The sequence below is a fragment of the Gorilla gorilla genome, chromosome 12 (assembly GCF_029281585.2).
Source record: "Gorilla gorilla gorilla isolate KB3781 chromosome 12, NHGRI_mGorGor1-v2.1_pri, whole genome shotgun sequence".
Taxonomy (NCBI): domain Eukaryota; kingdom Metazoa; phylum Chordata; class Mammalia; order Primates; family Hominidae; genus Gorilla; species Gorilla gorilla.
Genome location: NC_073236.2, coordinates 136,665,743 through 136,687,004, shown reverse-complemented (window position 1 = coordinate 136,687,004; position 21,262 = coordinate 136,665,743). Strand labels below are relative to the sequence as shown.

At 48.0% G+C, this 21,262-nt stretch overlaps 1 protein-coding gene across 5 annotated transcripts in view; it reads right to left on the bottom strand.

Annotated features, from left to right (window-relative positions):
• EIPR1 (EARP complex and GARP complex interacting protein 1) overlaps positions 1 to 21,262 on the bottom strand; it is a 186,933-nt gene that overhangs the window by 59,724 nt on the left and 105,947 nt on the right. For all 5 annotated transcript variants that reach the window (XM_004028772.4, XM_063696081.1, XM_055378706.2 and 2 more), the window contains one exon: positions 7,833 to 7,989. In XM_004028772.4, the coding sequence (XP_004028821.1) occupies positions 7,833 to 7,989 (157 nt within the window). The remainder of the gene's footprint in view (positions 1 to 7,832; positions 7,990 to 21,262) is intronic.

Sequence of the window (21,262 nt, the reverse complement as noted above, 5' to 3'; positions counted from 1 at the left end):
TGGTATTTATGTTTAGAAGGGAATCAAAGCATAATGTTTGGAAAAGTCACAACCTGGCCATGTAGAAAAGAAGCAAAGAGGATTTTCAGGGGAAGAATCCAAGAGGGCTGTGGAGCAACCACTTACTAGAGTGATTTGCATGACTAAAAAGGAACCAAGCACTAATAGTCAAGACAATGGGAAAAAGGCCTTGAAGACATCTCAGGCATCTTGGGAGGGGGAAAACCCTTCCCATCCAAGGTCCAAAGGCCCAGGAGGAAAGAATGGTTTCCAAGGCCAGGCCCAGGGCCCCGCTCCCTTGTGCAGCCTCAGGACACTGCTCCCTGCATCTAGCTCCAGTCATGGCTCAAAGGGGCCATAGGTACAGTTCCGGCAGGTGCAAGCTATATGCCCTGGCAACTTCCACATGGTGCTAAGTCTGTGGGTACATAGAATGCAGGAGTGAAAGAAGCTTGGCAGCTTCCCCTAGATTTCATGGGATACATGGGAAAGACTGGGTGCCCAGGCAGAAGACTGCCACAGGGGTGGAGCCACTGCAGAGAGACTGTACTAGGGTAATGCTTAGGGGAAATGTGAGGTTGAAGCCCCCACAGAGTCCCCATTAGGACACTGCCTAGTGGAGCTGTAGGAAGGAACCTTCTGCCCTCCAGGCCCAAGAATGGTAGAGCCAGAGGCAGCTTGCATCCTGAGCCTGGAAAAGCCAAAAGCACTTAACTCCAACCCATGCAGGCAGCCATGGGGACAGCTGGCCAGGGTTTTGGGAGCCCAATCCTCACACCAGTGTGCCCTGGACGTAGGACATGGAGTCAGTGTTGGAGCTTTAACATTTAATACCTTTCCTGCCAGGTTTCAGACGTGCATGGGGCCTGCTGCCCCTTTGTTTTGGCTGATTTCTTCCTTTTGGAATGAAAATGTTTACTTAATGCCTGCACCCCCATTGTAATTTGAAAGTAAATAACTTGATTTTCATTTTACAGCCCATACCTTGAGTCTCAAATGAGACTTTGGATTTTTGAGTTGGGGCTGGAACAAGTTAAGACCTTGGGGGACTACTGGAAAGAGATGATTGAATTTTGCGATGTGAGAAGGACATGAGCTCTTTGAGGGCAGAGGCAGAATGATATGGTTTGAATGTTAGTCCCCTCCAAATCTCATGTGGAAATGTGATCCCAATGTTGGAGGCATGGCCTAGTGGGAGGTACTGGATCACAGGGGTGGATCCCTCATGAAAGGCCTAGCACCCATCCCTTGGTGATGACTGAGTCTTCTCGCTCAGTTAGTTCCCACAAGATTTGCTTGTTTAAAAGAGTCTGGCAACTGCTTCTTTCTCCTAACAAGTGATGTCCTGGCTCCCCCTTCACCTTCCACGATGGTTGTAAGTTTCCTAAAGCCTCACCAAGAGCAGATGCTGGTACCATGCTTATATAGCCTGCAGAACCCTGAGCCAAATAAACCTCTTTTTTTTTAATAAATTATCCAGTCTCAGTATTCCTTTATAGCAATGCAAACAGACTAACAGAGGCAGCTAACACACATAAAATAAAATATAACAGTGTGAGATATACTGAAAAATAGTTAAAACATTACACTAGATGGGCATAATTTGATAAAAGCACCCCCAAGGGAGTGTTCAGTCCAATTCCACCCAGACGGCCAGCGGTCTGCTGAACTGACTTCATCCACAGAGGGAACTCATCTGAATGATTTCCAAAGTCCTTTTCAGTGAGAAGACTGCGGCCGTGCCCTCTATAAGTTCCTACTCCTGAGGCAGGCTGCCTTGGCTGGAGTAGCAGGGGCGTCAGCCACTGTGAGGCTAAAGGGAGGGTGGGAAGAGGGTCTGTAATTTATTTTTGATTCATTAAAAACAAAGTGATGTGGCACTGAGCAAGAGTCAATAAATGTAGACTCTGCATCTAATAAACAAATAAATACATGTCCTCTACATCTAATAAACGTAGAACTGGAAAGAATCAGAGGCCCCACAACCACCCCCACTCCACACACAAGGGAACAAGGCCTCAACAGAAATGACTTGCCCAAAGTTGGAACACTACAAATAACTATCTGTAAATCTGAAACGAGAGCCCACCACCCTAGGTCTGCCACCTTGAAGTCCACCATCTCTCCCACAAGTCACTACAGCTGACGAAGAAGCAAACCAGAGGTAGAGAGGGGAAAGCAGATTTAAAAAGAAGGGCATTTTGTTATTTTCAAAATGCTTAATTCCCATATACAGCATACTTTATTGATGTTTATCAACCAAAAGGACCAGCTAGAAAGACTGAAACATCCTCAACGCTTACTCTCATGAAGATACATTTATATTCCCAGGAACAGACAATTTCATAATTGCACTGTGATGAACACAAATGGCTCCTTCTGTTCATTCAACAGGGAGGTGAGCCCAGTGTTTCTGGAGTTCTGGGGCGAGACCTTCTGGCTATGAATCCTGAATACTCCCTCTGTAGGAGTGAGTAATTCCAGATACCTTTACCTTAATCTTTCGGGGCCATGGGAAAGGACAGTCCCTACTTTACAGGATTTGCATGAATGAGGTAATGCATGCAAAGCCCTAGCAAAGGGGCCTGGTTCACAGAACAGTTCAATACGATATGGTTGTTGCAAAGCATTCATTTTCTCACTCAAATACGTGGAGTGTCCGCCCTGTGCTGTCCTTGGTGCTGAGGACACAGCCTCGGACCTGACAAAGTCAGCAGCTTCTGCAGAGGCTCAGCGTCCACAGAGAACACCACACGTGAGTGAGAACAGAGACGGGAGTACTGAGCAGCAGCAACTCCTATGAAGATCAAACGGCAAAACGGGCCACGTGCAACAGCTCACACCTGTAATCTCAGCACTTTCGGAGGCTGAGGTGGGCGGATCACCTGAGGTCAGGAGTTCAAGACCAGCCTGGCCAATATGGCAAAACCCCGTCTCTACTAAAAATACAAAAATTAGCCAGGCGTGGTGGTGGGTGCCTGTAATCCCAGCTACTCAGGAGGCTGAGGCAGGAGAATTGCTTGAACCCGGGAGACAGAGGTTGCAGTGAGCTGAAATCATGCCACTGCACTCCAGCCTGGGTGAAAGAGGGCGATTCCGTCTCCAAAACAAAAACAAAAACAAAAAATTGGGCAAAATGGCAAGAAATCACGGGGTGGGGCGGAGCATGGTGACTTGAGAGGGAAGGGTTAACCAGGCGAGGCTGAGACAGGAGCGTCTAAGTGGTGCTGGTGATGGGGCAGCTCCTCTAAGCCCAGCTCAGGGGCTCCATCCCTGCCGGGCAGAGCTGCAGAGCACCAGGGCTGGCGGGGACCTGAGGGGCCCTTACAGGAACCCCGGCACTGCCTTGTTTTTAGGATCTTCCTTAGCAAATATAGTAAGGGACACATTTCCACTGTAAATCAGAAATAAAAAATTCTAAGAACCCCACCCATCTGAATGGACTTTCTCCCCAGCCAGGGCTCTTTTAAAATTTAACCTGAAAGGCTGTTTCAGGCCATGATGGGAAGTGGGGATCGGACGTGCCTCATTCTACCTCTCCGGCATCAACATCGACACAGGCTTTACGTCTGATAGGAAACATTTTATAGCCTGTTCTCTCGGAAGCTGCTACCTGAAAGTTCCTCTGCAAGTAAGAACTTGAGTCTCCACAGTCCTTTTTCTTAACCCAGACATCCCTTTCAGTTGATCTCAGGTCTTCAGACAAATTCAACCAATTGTTAACCAGAAAATGTTTAAATTTACCTACAGTCTGGAAGCCCCCCGCCTCGAGTTGTCCCCCCTTTCTGGACCAAACCCATGTATTTCTTAAATGTATTGGATCGATGTCTCATGACTCCCTAAAACGTATAAAACCAAGCTGCGCCCCGACCTCCTTGGGCACATGTTCCCAGGACCCCCTGAGGGCTGTGTCACGGGCCATGTTCACTCATATTCAGCTCAGAATAAATCTCTTCAAATATTTTACAGAATTGCACTCTTGGTGGACACCATGTAGAGGCCCTGCCACATAACCATCAGCTGAGCAACATCATCTCCGTTTCAGGGATGAAGGTTTGAGCTAGAGAAATGAGTGACTTCCTAAAGACCCTACTGCTCCCGAGGCGTGGGTGAGGACGAGAAACCGGACTCTGAGACAGAGACAGCTAGTCTCTGTCTGCTTCCATAGGCTGCCTGGCTCTGGAGAATGTCTGCTTAGTGTTCCGGGGGGCACACTGGGTCACAAGGCTCTATAAGTTCCTTCCTTAGCCTTCGCTGTTCCCACTAGCAGGAGCTAAAGGCGACTGGTGGGGTGCTCTGTCCAGCCTCTGCTTGTTGGAGTGCTGAAACAGACACAGGAGGGGTGACTGAAATTAGGACATCAGATTGCTCCAGACAGGCAAAAGCTGAAATGGCCAGGAGGACAGGAGCCCATAACACCATTCCCTGCGGTGTGTGGCATGCCTCTAGTCTGCAGGGAGCACCCATGGCAGGCGTGATGGCGGCTGGAGTGGTAGCGACGTGAGTGTGGGGAACCGTGTGGCATTCTCGGGCACTCCCAGGTGGCCAGAAGCTTTGTGCACTAAACATCTCCTGGAGCTGTTCTTGGTGCCAATTATATGCCAAAAGGAGGCAAACAAAACCACCACCAAGCACCTGGAGCCTGACCCCAAAGGGCAGCCTTCACCTGTGCTGTATTCACCAGACCGACATTCCCCCAAATCAAATTCCCTATCTAATCATAACACTTTCACAGCATGGAAGACACTTAAAAGAACACGCATGATGACACCAAATGCTGGGGAGGATGCAGAGAGGAGGAGCCCTCAGGCTCTGTCATGGCATCACACGTGCAGCAGCTCCACACAAAACTAACTGAGCCGAGAGAAATAAAACTTCCTGTTCATACAAAAACCTGTTCATTAATATTTACCACAAATGTAGTCATAATCGCCAAAAACAAGGAAAAACCCAGATGAGCTTCAACAGGCAAGTGCTTAACAAACCGTGGTGCGTCATGCCATGGAATATCCCGCCACAGCAAAGAGGAACCAGCCACTGACCAGCACACATGGTGGCTGGAACCCAAACTTGAAAATGAAGCAGCAACTCAACCTCCAGGGAATCAAGCTGAGTAAAGAACATCAGTTATTAAAGGTTACACTGTGTGTGATTCCATTTATAGAACCTTCTCCAAATAACAATACAGAGATAGAGTACAGATTCGGGGTGGCCAGGGGCTAAGGCCTTGGAGGCGGAAGGGAGGTGGCTGTGGTTATAAATATAACGTAGCACAAGGGACCCAGGGTTGGAGTTGTTCTGTGTCTTGACTCTGGTGGTGGCTACACAAACCCACACACACAATAAATGGCACAGATGTCAATGTTCACACACAAATGCATACAAACAGGTGGAATCTGTGTAAGTTCAGTGGGCTGTATCAATGCCAGTTTCCTGTTTGTGATACAGTACCACAGTTATGCAGTGTTACTATTGGGGAAAACTGGCTGAAGGATACACAGGATCTCTCTGTTATTCCTATAACTATATGTGAATTTACAACCTCAAAATAAAAAGCTTAAGAGAAAAAAGAATATGCAATAATATATTGGATAACAAAATGGAATTCAAGCAATACTTTGAACAACAGAGGCAAAATCAGAGCAAATGGCATTCCAAGGTAGATCTGAGGATAGTTGAATTTGCCTGTTTAATATCAACAATTACTTTCTTACTTTCTTTTTTTTTTTTTTTTTAGACGGAGTCTCTCTCTCTCACCCAGGCTGGAGTGCAGTAGCCTGATCTCAGCTCACTGCAACCTCCGCCTCCCAGATTCAAGTGATTCTTCTGCCTCAGCTGCCCAAATAGCTGGGACTACAGGCATGTGCCACCACACCTGGCTAATTTTTGTATTTTTAGCAGAGATGGGGTTTCACCATGTTGGCCAGGCTGGTCTCGAACTCCTGACCTCAGGTGATCCACCCACCTTGGCCTCCCAAAGTGCTGGGATTACAGGTGTGAGCCACTGCACCCCACCTTCAACAACTATTTTCATACATCTATGTAGGTATGATGCAATTTAACATTACAATCTAATAATCAGTTCCCCACAACACACACCCATGTGGCCTGTCTTTGCATACAGTGTCTGCACAAGGTGGGAAGTTGAGAAGCAGTCTGACAGCTCCCTGTCCCCAGGCAGGGCCAAGGTCCCTTTTCTGAGCTCACCTGTCTCTGCACATCCCAGCAGGACTGCCATCCTCTACACATGCTAACCTCCCTAACATGACCACTGACCTGCACAGTCTCACTCATCTGCTCCCTGGTGCCGGTGTCTCCTGCAACGTGTACACACATTAACACATACACAAATGTGCACACACACATGTGTGCACAGAGACACAAGCATAAATGTGTGCACATGTGCATCACACACATGCGCACAAATGTCTATTTGCTGGGGATGTGGCGATCATTTGAAATGTGGAACTCCTAACAGTGCTGTGTGGTTTGCACAGAGATCCTGCATTCGGGTGGGGAGTGACAGCAGTGGCAATCACTCCTGGGGACTTTGGGACTCTTCATCTGCCTCCCCTTACTGTGCAAGACTGGCTGTGATTTTAATACTCAGAGCATCTCCGTAAGAAGAAATATCCACCGACGTGGTAGAAGCACAGCAAGTATAAAAATAATTCCACCACAAACTGATACACAGAGAGCATCCAGAGCCACAGACTGCCTGACCCTCAGCACTGCTCTCCTCCATACCTGATGAGGGAAACCTGAGTCAGTCCTCAGTCCCCGTTCCAAACTCCACCTCGTAAGCGAATCCCTCTTCAATTCCTCTAATAACAATTAATGGCTGCTCCTTCCGGGGCCACAGCGTACAGTTCGTAATGATTTCGGGGTACGCCACGGCTGGCCCAGCCACAGTTAGTTATGTACACCCTGGGTCTCCCCGTGGAGATCATGACTCTCGGAGGCCGGGGCCTCTAACTTGTCACCTTGGTGTTCCTGGAGCCTGGCAGGGTTTGTGTACCAGGTATTTAATAAGTATTTGTTGTATTAAATTTATTTAATTGGTAGAACTGACTAGACAGAAGTCACTGTACAAACGATTTGTCTCTTGCAGACACACACGCACATGTGTATGTGTTAATGCATTAAGTAAAACAATCACTATCGTTATTGTAAACACTCATAACAACAGCATGCCCCCGCAATCTCCTTTAGAAAATACGGCTTCTTAATTTTTACCAAGGCCTCAGGGCCTTCAGAGAGCAGCTGTGACTGCCGTGGAGAGGTCCCTGGGAATGACCACCGGGTGCACACAGCCAGGCCTCCAAGCTCATGAAGCAGCGACTGGCCAGGGAGCCACGTGAATGACACACCACATGCCGGACAGGGGCGGGCTTGGGCATGCAGCCCCACAGGCACACCACGCATTCATGCTTTGTCCACGGGAGGAAGGGATTGTAAGCCTCAACCTGAAGTGGTAAATAATTGCTGTGTGAGTGTGAATAAATGCATACTGACCAAGCTGAAAAGCCACACAGCGCTCGAGGGCAGTGCAGTGCCTGACCCTTTACCCTCTGGCAGGTCCCCACGGGCAACACTCCTCTTAGATGAAGAGGAGAAAGTGGGGATGCAGGTGCGCTGGCTACATTTCTGTCAATGCGGCTAATCTAGAAAATACAGGGACTAAAATTAAAAATCAAATTCTAGCAGCTTTTTAAAAGAAAGGAGCGTTTCCGAGGCGTGGACGGTGGCTCCTGCAAAGGAATCTGCACAAGCTCCTGCACCTGACCAACCTGCAGGCTCGTTCTGGGCGCATGAAATATGCAAAATCCTACCAGGCCATGTTGCCATGGGCTGTGTTGTCAAGGTGACAGAGCAGCTCCAGGGTCTGCGCAGTGCTGGATGAATCATCAGGGGACTCGTGGCTGCCTGATTCCAATTCCTTCGGCATCCTCCACACGGCTGCACATGTCAGGACTTTGCTGTCTGAAGCTGAGCAACAGAGCATAATGGATAATGTCAACAGAGCACGGTGTGCCCCGCATTCTGCAGACAGCACACGCACATTTACACAAATCCATAAGCAGCACGCATCTGCTCTTTAAAATATTTACGATTGCAGGCAGCAAAGACGGAGCAGGGAGAAGCACAGCCTGAGTCGGCAGGCAGAACCCGGCACCGTTCATAATCAGCATCCTGTTCCCTGCTTTCTCTTTGTTTTAAAAACCATCATCCTGTTTCAAAAGAAAATTTAATTTCCTCAAAATCGATTTCCTTCCGTTCTTCTTCAATAGTTCTTCAAAAAAGGCTGCAAAATGGGGGACTAAAGATATAATCACCATGCACGCAGCTGGTGTCTAAGGTTGGCATTAAACGGGTTTTCTCTCCACAGCTGTATGAGATCACCTTAAATGACTATTAGGCACACTGAGCAATATTCCATTCGGAAATCCTGTCACTCATGTTATTCTGCCTCAGTTTACCTAAAGTGATGAGTATCTGGGACCGGAAGGTAATGCCATTCAGAGGCATCGCATGCTGAGGCCTGGAGCCCTGGTGGGCAGCAGGTGGCAGCCCAGCCTGGTCATGTCACCATCAATACAGCCTCTTCTCCTAGAAATGAGAGTCCCATCCTTACACGGTCCTGCTGGTGGCTGCTCGGTCTCCCCGAGTCTTGATACTCTTTATTTTTAAGATGCTCCAGGAATCTAGAGTACCTAGAAAAGCCACTTTGTGGATAGAGACTCAACCTGCATTAGAAAGACCGGGGTCACTTGTTTTCAAGGAAGGTCTCTGATGCTCTAGAAAATTTCTCAATATGATACATTTTTAAAAAATTAGATTTAACATTGAATTCTTGAACATAAATCCTTTCAGAATTTGCTTTCCATTTAGTTTTCAATTGAATATGTGCTAAACACCTCTCCCTTTTAAAGATGGCCTTTAATGAATAATCATAAAATAGCAAACAGGATTCGACATTAAATCATCAATTCATAACAAGTGAAGAATATAAAAATATTATATATTGCGTTAGAACATAAAAAAACATTTCATGGGTAGTACAAGAAGAAAAACAGCATGGCATTACAAAATAACAACGACCTTATCTTACAATCGAAAATGTATCACTTACTGGTGATGATGCTCTTGCGATCTCAATATCAACTAATCGACCAAGCAATACAGCAACGAACTCAATGACAAAATATCTAGCTTTGTGAATATTAATACCATTGTTAACCATGATCGAATGATAAGAAGTTAAAAGATTAAGATTTCAACCAGGATTTTCTGATTCCAAATTCAGTGCCCATTTTATATACCATACTGGGTCTAAAAGAACATGCAATTATGGCTTAAAGAAAAAAAACTCCTTCATCATATATTCATATAATGTTCACACTTCCAACTTTACAAAAATGGAGTGCACAGACAGTTCTGTCTACATGAGAATTTTATTTATTTATTTATTTATTTGCTGAAATTTTCAGTTACACGATCTTTCTGCAGAGCCCATGAGATTGGCGATGGCACTCCTGGAAACACAAAAATAACCGAAGGGAAAGTTGGCAATTTGGAGTAGGAAAGAAAAAAATGAATGCCTAACCCACTAGCACACACTAACCCAACAGAGGTGTAGATTATCTTAATCTTTCTAAATGGTAGAAAAATACATGTCTAATCTTACAAGTTATAGAACTAATAATGGGAGCACTAAATTGTGGCTGCACTTCAAAATGAATGAAATACACAAGATGACAAAGGCAGGGAATAGCAAAAACAGCTATTCTGTGGAAGAAATGACTAATGGCAGACACTCCCCCCCACATCCCCAACAAGTTCCTTCTTTGGAGAATTCTGTTCAGGTGTAAAGAAAGTGACTTTCCTGTAAATGCCAGCTCACCAAACTCCTTAACTACATCTACGTCGCCCTCAATAAAGCAAAAGTGGTACAGGTGAAGTAAGATTTTCCACTCTCAGGTAAGCTACCTCCCTTCAAAGTCTACACCAGATACGATGTTTAAGTGACCAGCTGGACAATGAAGTTTCCACATATGCGGTTCATGTAGCGCTATTCACCTCTCTCCCCACAGTCCATCAACTTCATAGAGTAGAGAAGGCAATGGAGGAACCTCCAAGAAAATATAGATAAGAGAATCTACACTCACTTCAACTTTTACTCCATTCTGAAACCTTTCTAATGTTGTAACAAAGAGGGGTTTTTCTTTCTATTTTCTTTTAAAAACATAAACCCACAAGGATAGAAGAGCAATGAAGTTTTGGAAGCTGGAAAGAAACAGACCCTTAGAAAGATGGTCACTTGTTTTACTACCAAAATAACACTCAGAGTGGAGAAAGGATGGTCTTTTCAATAAACGATGCTGGATCAATTGTATATCCATATGAAAGAAAATAAACTTGTATCCTACCTCATAACATACTCAAAAACCAATTCCAGATAGACTGATGATAAAGATGTAAAGATAAAATAATACAAATCTTTTCAAGAATACATAGTAGAATATCTTCTCAGCCTTGGCACAAGCAAAGATTCCTTAAATGGCAGGAAAAAAAGCTGGATCATACAGAAAAAGACTAATAACATAGAATCTATTAAAATTAAGAACTTCTATTCACCAAAAGACCCTATTAATTGGACTTCATCAAAATTTAAAACTTCTTTAAAATCAAAATGAAAAACTCTGCTTTTAGAAAGACACTATTAAAGAAATGAAGCACTGGCCGGGCATGGTGGCTCACGCCTGTAATCCCAGCACTTTGGGAGGCCAAGGCAGGTGGATCATGAGGTCAGGAGTTTGAGAGCAGCCTGGCCAACATGGTGAAACCCCGTCTCTACTAAAAATATAAAAATTAGCTGGGCATGGTGGTAGGCGCCTATAATCCCAGCTACTTGGGAGGCTGAGGCAAGAGAATTGCTTGAATCTGGGGGGTGGAGGTTGCAGTGAGCTAAGATTGTGCCACTGCACTACAACCTGGGCAACACAGCGAGACTCCATCTCAAAAAATGAAGGAAGGAAGGAAGGAAGGAAGGAAGGAAGGGAGGGAGGGAGGGAGGAAGGGAAGGAGGGAAGGAAAGAAAGGAAAGAAAGAAAAGAAAAGAAAAGAAAAGAAAAGAAAAGAAAAGAAAAGAAAAGACAGACTGGGGGAGATATTTATAATACATATATCTGACAAAAGGCCTGTATCCAGAATAAATATAAAGACCTCCCACAGCTTAATAATGAAACAACCCAATTTTTTTAAATGTACCTTACACCAAATCAGACACTTCACAAAAGAAAACATATGAATGGTCAACAAGCACCAGAAAAGATGCTCAACATTATTAATAATTGGAAGGAGGCAAAGTGAAACCAAGTGAGACTCACCACACATCTTACTAGAGTGGTGAAATTTTCATTTAAAAAAGACCAACAATAGCAAGTATTGGCAAAGATGTACAGTAACTGGATCTCTCACAGATTGTGAAAAAAGAGTGTGAAACAGTACACACATTTTGGAAAACACTTTTGCAGTTGAACATTCACTTACCAGATGACCCAATAATTCCACTCTCAGAAGAAGCTGTCACAAAGCTTGGCTTGTTGATAATAAGCCTTGTCCAGCTTTCTGACTTGGGCAGTTAAACCCAGCCCCAAGTAAATGTGGTCGGGTGACGGTATGTAACTGCCAGAAGTCAGGGGGTGGCGATTATCATAATGACCAACGAGACCAGAGTGCCGGCCAAGGAAGCTCAACTGGCAGAGGGCTGTGGAGACAGTAAATAGAGATGGTATTCCTAGGGGTGAAACAGACAAGGCACGCAAGGAGAGTACTGCCTGCCTGACACATGCACACATGAGTGCAAACATACATAACGTACATACATATTAAAAAGAAAACAAGAATGAATGAGCGGAAGGCTGAGGGAAGTCACCCCGCTCACAGTCACAATCCCTTACCCAGATCCAGATTCGAGGCAGCTTCAGAGCTGGAACCCACTGACTGTAAAGATGGTCAGATTCCCCACGAGTTAGGAACCTGCAACCCTAGGGCAGGTGTACACTGCAACGATTACCCTAGTCCGTACCCAAAGGGACCCACGGCCATTTTCCTGAATACCATTCCCTGGGCAAAGGGTAATCCCCACACATTTCCAGGTCTGCTGAACACAAAGACACGCACAGGGGTCCAGCAACCCAGTGTCCCACTGTCCTCCGGCCCGAGTGGGGCATGGGGATGCCAGGTAATAAGTAAAGTCCTAGGCAAAGCCTGGCTTACCGTAGATCCTTCGAGTCTGTGGATGCACCTAGTGGGCAATTCCAGGGTCTGTTAAGGTCAAATAGGATTGACATACTGGGCAGTTTGTGAAATACCCATACTGGGTCTGTGACCTGTGGAGTTAATGGGAAGGTCACATAGAAGCCTCTGAAACTGCCTCCCCATCCCATCAAAGAGTGGTAGAGACCTGCGCTTACTTTAACGATCAAGGATATGAAGTGGGTGTGGCTTTGCCGAATTCACCATTGGCTTCTGCAGAAAGCTAATGGGCCCTGGAGAATGCCTGTGGATGACTCTAAGCTCAACAAAGCAGGAGCCCACTCAGATCCACAGTGCCAGCCGTGGAGTCTTGTTAGAGCAGATTCCCAGGCCCTCAGGCACATGATGTGTGTACACGGACCGCCAAATGCATGCTGTCCTATCCCAATGAAGAAAGAAGATGAGAAACCATCCGCATTCACAAGCAAAGGAAGACAGTATACACTCTTGCCACAGAGCTGTGCTGGTCTCCCATTTTCTATCATAATACAGTCCAAAGAGACCTGGGCAGCCCACAGAACGTCACATGGACCCACTGCATTCATGACATTACAGTGACGACATAGGAGGAGCATGCAGAAGACCTTGGCAAGACGGCAGGAGACACAAGCTATGGCGATTCCAGGACCTGCTACTTCTGCTGAGGACACCAGGACTTCCCCTCCAGAGCAAAAGCAGAAAAGACGCTGTAATGCCTGCCAGGCCTCTTCATTCTAGAGGTGACACGTTACACACCTAGGAAGGCTGAATCAGCCCAGATGCTGGGGTAGCACGTAAGGCTGCCAGCTTAGGCCAAGAGGGCACTACAGCAAGATCAAGCTGGGGAGAGGCAGCCGTGCTTCTGGGGACGCCTAGTAGACCTGCCGGTGTGGAAGTTGTCGGTGGTAGAAAGCATGCAGCGTGGACTTTGTGGAGAGCCCGGTTGGAGTCACCATGTGGTCCCGGGGTTCTGGAGCAAGCCATGCCATCTGCAGCACAGAACCATGTCTTTTGATAAACAGCTCTGACCATGCCTCCGGGTCCTGATAATGGAGCTCCTGGCCATGGGGCACCAAGTGCCATGTGTCACTCATGAGAAGAGCTCAGTCATACCCACCACGGCACAGGGTCGGGCAGGGCCAGCAGTGATTGACTACAAAGTAGAGACGGTGCACACAGGACAGAGTCAGGCAGGACCAGAGAGCACCAGAAAACTGCATGGTAGGTGCCCAAACCATACAAGACTTCTCTGCCCCGGACCCTCCCTGCACTCATGCCTGTGGCCATGTGGGAGTCCTGTACTTTTAGCTGAAGAAGGAGAAGAGATCTGAGCTGCTTTACAGATCAATGAGTTCGGAAGAGGGCATAAGCCAAACATGGGCAGGCGCTGTCAGACGGCTACGCTCAGCAGAGGGCTGGGAGAGCATGGAGGGAAAGCTGATTGTGAAGAACGGTGATCATGAGGCAGGGCCCCCAGCACTGCTCTGGCCATCCCTGCGGCGTGCAAAAAGTGGCCCATGCTCAAGGGCGTGGCCAACTGCCTGGTGACTGGTTAGAAGCCTGGAAGTAAAAAGACTGAGAAATTGGAGACCCACCCACAGTACTGCATGTGGCAAGGTGATGCCTGGAGCCCCTTCCATCCTGAGAACGGGAAGAGGTTCATCCGACACTTAGTCCAAGTATGAGTTTGCCTTTCTTGGCTGCAAAAACAAAGCCCTGATGCCCTGACCAGAGACCACCCCCCAACGGCCCCACCACTACAAATAGCACATAATCAGAGAAGCCACAGAACTGCACTATGCAACAAGCAGGAGTGGGCCCAGGATCTCCTATCCACATCACATCGTACCACCTAGGTGAGCCCGGTTCATGCAGCAAGAGCATGCAGCACAGTGCGGCCAGCGCCCTCCCCAGGAGGCGGCACGGTGCGGCCAGCGCCTTCCCCAGGACGCGGCACGGTGCCGGACCCAGCTCCTCTGTCAGTTTCCTTGCCCCAGTAATAGCACACAGAGGCCTGGAATCCGGTATTTCCAGATGGCTCTGTGTCCCCAACAAATGATGCTGCAGCACCATTAACTTTCTTACTATCTAACTAATTAAAAAATGCATATATTTATAGTATACAACATAACGTTCTGATATGTGTATACATTGTGGAATGGCTAAGTCAAGCCAATTCATATTTGCATTACCTTACATACTTATCATTTTTTGTTGTGAAGACACTTGAAATCTACTCTCTTAACAATTTTCAAGTATATGATACATTGCTAATAACTTCAGTTACCGTGATACATTGTTACTAACTGTGGTCAGCAAGCCATCCAATAGATCTCTGGAACTCATTTCTCCCCCTAACTGAAACTTTGTATCCTTTCACCAACATCTCCCTTTTCCCCATCCGCCCTCCCGCCAGCCTGTTATCACCTGCTCTGCTTCTGTGACTTCAGTATTTTTAGATTCTGCATGTAAGTGAGATTGCGTGGTGTCTGACTCTCTGTGCTGGGTTTATTCCACTCAAGACCTCTAGGTTCATCCTGCTGCTGCGGATGGCAGGATTTCCTTCCTTCTTAGGGCTGAGCAGTGCTCCATTTGTACCATGTTTCTTTATCCGTTCATCCAGCTCATTAGCACTGATGGATACGCAGGCTGCTTCCTTATTGTAATGAATGTCCCCATCATCTTCAGCTTGCCATGCCCCAGAAGAACTGGATAAATAAAGACTTTCCTGTGTACGGCAAATAAGGAAGCTCCCAGCACTGCTAGGGAAGTGTCAAAGGCAGGGGCCAGAGGAGGCTTCCTCTGGGCAGGACAGATCAAAAAAGGGAACTGCAGTGGGTAGAAGCATCAACTATGTCAGCCACATGAGAGTTCACGTGACACAAGAAGACAACCTCACCCCATTCCTTTGCAAAACACTATGAACCAATGCTGTTTTTGTTTGTTTGTTTTGAGACCGAGTCTCGCTCTGTCACCCAGGCTGGAGTGACCATCTCGGCTCACTGCAACCTCCACCTCCCGGGTTCAAGGGATTCTCCTGCCTCAGTCTCCTGAGTAGCTGGGATTACTGGTGCCGCCACCATGCCCAGCTAATTTTTGTATTTTTAGTAGAGACGGGGTTTCTCTATGTTGGGTCAGGCTGGTCTCAAACTCCTGACCTTGTGATCCGCCCTCCTCAGCCTCCCAAAGTGCTGGGATTACAGGCTTGAGCCACCGCACCTGGCCCCAATGCATTTTTCTAAAAATTGGTAACTAAAAGTAAAATAAAATTAATGAAATTTCTAGTGTATGAAAAATTTACATAGATTTTCCAAAAGATTATAAAATTGTCCTTCTAGAATTTAGTCTGAAAATCTGGTGGGTACGAGGTGAGTTCAAAGTGCCTTAATAAAGTATGTGAACACCAGAAACCACCCTGAGGAAGACCAGAACATTAGAGGGGTGTGCAGGCAGGAGGTGTCTCTGGCATCGTCACCCAAAAAAATGAACAAAGCTGCACACGTTGCTGAAGAAGGAGTGTGCTTAGGGCTCAGGAAATACAGTTGGCATTCCTACCTCCAGAAACTCCACATCCTCAGAGGCAGATGAAATGGAAGGTAAACAGCACTAAGGAAGAAGCACCCATGGGGACATACTCATTGGCTCCGAAACTCTGAGGATTTCTGTAGCTGTGTTGATCCCAACAGAGTGTTCAACACACATCCAGCAGCTATCAAAGAAACTAAGGAGCTTTTAAGAAGGAAAACCTGATCTTTAGAAGGAAAATGCTGTTAATAAGCAGGGAGGCATTTCATCTTTTATCTATGGTTTTCACACGCTCCTGAACTGAGGTTCTGTAATGTAACTTCCTGTGCCGAATTAATATCACAATGACTAGGAGCCGGCAGAGGGCAGGGCTCAAGGCTGCCACATAAAACCAGACATATGGCACAAACCGCAGCAGCACGGCCCACAGAAACCGTGTCTGTGCCGACAGAAGTCAGAGAACCACACGATACCTAGGCTGAAAGGGAACTCCGATATCATGCTGAATGAACACAGCCCCTTCATTTCACAAATGAGGAAACTGAGGCCCAGTGAAGCCACTGACTTTTCCAAGTTCAAACGGCTCATTAGCACTGATGTCCAGAATGAATGGAGCCTCCTGACTCCCATAACAGCCCCCTGCTTTGAAAGAGAAAATTCCAAGTTGCGTCTTTAAAGCCAATTTGATGCCACTACCTACTTTTCACATGTTAACACAAGAGCTCAAGGCCCTTAATGAGATAAAGAGATAATCAGGGCAAAATGAAGGGAGGGAGGCATATTCGCGACCGCCAACTGCAGCCATGGGTGTGCTGCCCGCTGGAAGGGATTACCAGGCAAAAGGCTTACAGGAATTCAAAGGAGATCAGAGCCTTTGTGAGCATGAATAGTAGCTCCAGTCAGTCCGGCTAAAGGGCGAACAATGCCCTGCCTGGGGGACATAATCTGATCCCCAGCTGGAGGAGGAGGAGGTTTCCAGGGCTGCATAAGCAGTACATTAAGATGGGACTATTTTTAGAGCCCGCGGCCATCTCTGAGTCTGGCAGGAGCTGAGCAGGATGGATGAGGACAAATGACAGCCTCACTGGGCGCTCACCTGATGCAGGTACACCTCGGGGTGCACAACAGGATGTCTGAAGATCTGGGCCTAAACATACCTTCCTCGATGGCCTTTTAAATGCCTTAGGGATGGCACCATGTACAGATTGCATCGCCTGAGTGTGCAGGGGCAGAGACTGACTGCAGAAGGCGGCAAGGCTGATGAGCAAGACAAGGATGACACCAAGTCTCTTATCCTCCAGGCACTGGTGAGGGGCACCCGCGCCTCTGACAAGCTCTGCTGGCCAGGAGGCAGCAGGAGGTGGTGCCAGCATCACAACAGGCTGCTGCCCCAACAGGAAGGGGGTGCTGAGAAGTGGAGGTGTCAGGGGCTCGCTGGCCGTGAGCTCCAGAGACACAGTGGGCGCAGGCATGATGTGCCAATCAGAGCAGTCTAGCCCAGATGGAGCTGCAGCAGAGGCCAAGAGAGAAAAAGACAGGCAGGCTGCTCAGCCCCCACTCCACATGCCAGAAAGGCTCAGGACAGAGACAGAAAGCTGGCCCGATGACCACCGTGCAGAAGCACGGCCTCTCTCAGCTCTTCACCTAGGCCAGCTCACAGGCCTATGGCCCCTCAGTTTAGAGGAACCCAGGTCCCCTTGGGGAAGGACCCATGGCTATTTTATAGGAGAGCTGACCATGGGGAGAGGGAACTACCCCCAGACCCTGAATCAATGCCAGTCCTGCTGGACCCAACACATCACAGGGTCTACGGCCAAGCAGGGACCCGGAAGCTGTGGCCCAAGTCCACCTCAGAGGGCCCAGTGGGGTCAGTGTATCCAACCTGCGGTTATTTCTCCAATCCCTGTATGTGTGTTGTAATAGGCAGACCTGGCACTGGCAGGACGACCACAGAGCACTCACTCCATGGCTACAGAGCCAATGATGACAGGAAGGACCAGAGGGATGCCCCGGGACATTCCCTCACCTGTGAAAATAGTCAACCAAAAGCAACACTGCAGTGTTGGTGGGATGGAGAGTTAGGAGCACCATGGAGGTTGTGAAAGGTGCTGGGTGCTGCCTTTTACCACACCCCACTAAACCCAGCTGTTTGGCCTGCGTCGCAGCAGCGGGTTCTTGGAGAATGACAGTGCATGATCATAAACTTAAATCAGGCGGGCAACCCCAACTGCAGCTATTTCAGATACGCTGTTGTCACAGAGCATATCTATACAAGAATGCAGGCCCTGGCTTCTGATATAAAGATTGAGCTAGCAATTTGGTCTCACACCGCCAATTTGAAGGGCCACCAGAAGCTATTTGCTGTCGCCTGGCAAGGCCAGCAGTGCCTGTTCACGTCCTGCTGCAGACCTACATCAAGACTCAGGCCTGGGGCCAACATGCTGTGCCCATCGGGCACATCTGGCCTGCACCCCACGAGCTAAGAGTGGTTCTGCATTTTTAAAGAGACATAAAAGGACACAGAGAAGAATATGAGACAGAGACCAAATGGCCTACAAAGCCTAAAATATTTACCCTCTGGCCCTTTAAGGAAGAAACTGGCTGACTCCATCCGCCTGTGCCAGTGACCCACTTGCCACCTCAGGTGCCGAAGGCGCCCTGCAGACCGTGCCCTGTGTAGCGCACAGACTGCTCAGCTGCTGTCCTTGGAGTGAGCCCCCGTTCTCAGCCGAAAGCCCTGGAAGGAGACCGCAAGAGGCAGGGGCTTCCACGCCATGGTCCTGGAGTGGGTGTGAGTGTGTGCAGGGAAGCGTGGCCCCAACACTGGGCCCTTGATCCCTCTGTGACCCCACCACCTCAGCCTGGTGATAGCCTTTCCATAGGCCTCTCAATCCAGAGACTGGCACCCCAACGCTTCCTGCCCACACCAGCTCCGGGAGGCCTGGGGCCCGCGCCAGCATCCTGGTTCCCTCTGAAGGCACCTGTGGGGCCTATCTGTACCCTGTCTATAGCCCAGAGGGTTCCCACACCCTCTGCACTCTCTGGGCACAGGATGCCATCAGCTGTGACCGCCCACTCCCCACCTGCACTCCAGAGGGCAGCCTCCTGCCAATCCAGCGACTGTGGACCAGCTCCAGCCTGGCCAAAGCAGCCACCTCTGCTGCACAGTGGGCCGAGGTCTGCGCCCCTCCAAGATGTTCCTTCCTGGGCTGTTCTTGCTCAGTCCTGGGTGACCTGAGGGAGTTTCTTCACATCTGACGCATGTGACTCTTCTACCACACTTAGCGCTTCTTTATACTAAACTTCCCTGTTTAACCTGCTCTGTTTCCACTTCCTGCCCAGACCAATACAGCCTGACCTCATCCACAAAGACCTCAATCACAGGGACAGAAAGCACACTGAGGACAGCACGCGCTTGGGGCCTGTTGACCAGGAAGCTTTGGGCACCTCATACCCGAACAACACAAGTGCACAGAGGTGGGAAGTAAGCCGGCTCCCCTTGGCTCAGAGAGGCTTCAAGCTCCAGTGATGTGGAGCAGGTGGGGGCATCTTCACCACCACGAGGCCGACTTTGGTGGGGCTTTTTGAATCTGGGAGGTAACATATGATACAAAGCCTACCTATGTCATATGGCAGGCTGTGAAGACCTGCATGGCCACTGGCACCCACAGTGTCAGGGATGAACAAGCAGGCTGTGTGGGGCCTCTGGGGGGCCCACGGGAGAATCACAGGCCAGCTGCTGAGGTGTGGCAGGAAAGCAGTGTCCCTTCTGCAGGTAACTTCTCTCCTGTCCGGACACAGCTCCTGGCTTCCCCATCTACTCCATCATGTGGGCATGCTGTACACTGAGCACTGCACATCAAAAAATGCGTGTGATCTGATCATCAAGCCCTAAGCACAGACAGAAGCAGCAGCCATACTCAATCATCACACTCAATCATCGTACTCAGTCATTGCGTGGAAATCTCACTTCTTCCAAACAAAATTGTGTTCAAGCAGGTCCTGAGGCACAGGCAGATGGCACAACTAGAGGCAGCAGATCCCTCTGCCCTTGGCGCAGCTGCATTGCCTCTGTTCTCCTGGGAAGCTCCCCAGCACCGCAAATGAAGAGGAGCACCAGCCCTCAGCTTGGGAGCACCAGCCCTTGGCTTGCACACAGCACTGCCTCATGAGCTGCAGCCATGGTAGGTGCTCCATGAAGAAATGTCTCTGACAACAACTGGTAAGGAGAAATCATACCACGAGGCAAAACTCTGAGCAGGACACTTGGCTGTCCACATTGTCCAGATGGGCAGATGGGCAGAGATATGGATCTTTATTGATTTAGAGGCAGTAGCCTCCATTTTGCCCATATAACCAGGACTTGGAAAGCACAGAGCAGGGGCGAAACAAGGAGGGGATGTCAGGGCTCAGGCTGAGCAGAGTGCAAGCCCATCTGTGCCCACACGGATGCTCGCTGCAGGGTCTCAGTTCCAAAGAGTCTCTCAGAAGACCTGCTCCATGGATGCCAACACTCCCGCAGAGGGCCTGGGGTGTGTCAGCGTGTGCCAGTGTGTGCTCTGCGGGGTACCTCCTCCAAGCTCCAGGTTCATTACCTTTTCCTTTTGCGTCTCCATGCGGCGGTGGTAGCTGCTTCCCATGGTAACTAAGATCTGTGTTTCCTCCCTGGATGAAATCCCCTCTTTCTGAAATACAGGCACACTTATTGCAGGTTTGGTTCTAGACCACCACAATAACATTAATATTGCAAAAAGAGAGTCATATTAATTTTTTGGTTTCCTAGTGCGTGTAAAAGTTATGCTGACACTATAATGCAGTCAAGTAAGTGTCCAATAACATTATGTCTAAAAAACTAGTGGGAATATCTTGATTTTAAAATACTTTATTGCTAAAGAATACTAACAATCACCTGAGCCTTCAGGGAGTTGTCATCTTTTTGCTGGTGGAGGGTTTTGCCTTAATGGCAAAACTGATGGCAGCTAACTGCTCAGGGTGGTGGCTACTGAAGGATGGAGCGGCAATGGCAGTTTCTTAGATAACAATGAAGTTTCTGCATCTATTGACTCTCCTTTTCATGAAAGATTTCTCTAGCATGTGATGCCATTTGACAGCACTTTATGCACAGTAGAACTTCTTTCAAAATTGGAGTCAGTCCTTTAAAACCCTAAAACTGCTTTATCAACTGGGCTTATGGAATATTCTAAATCCTATGTTATTATTTCAACAGTGTTCACAGCATCTTCACCAGGAGTAGATTCCATCTCAAGAAACCACTTGCTTTGCTCATCCTTAAGAAGCAATTTCTCATCCATTCGAGATTGATCACGAAATTGTAGCAATTCAGTCCCATCTTCAGGCTCCACTTCTAATTCAACTTCTCTTGCTATTTCTACCACAACTGCAGTTACTTTCTCCATGCAAGTCTTGAACCCCTCAA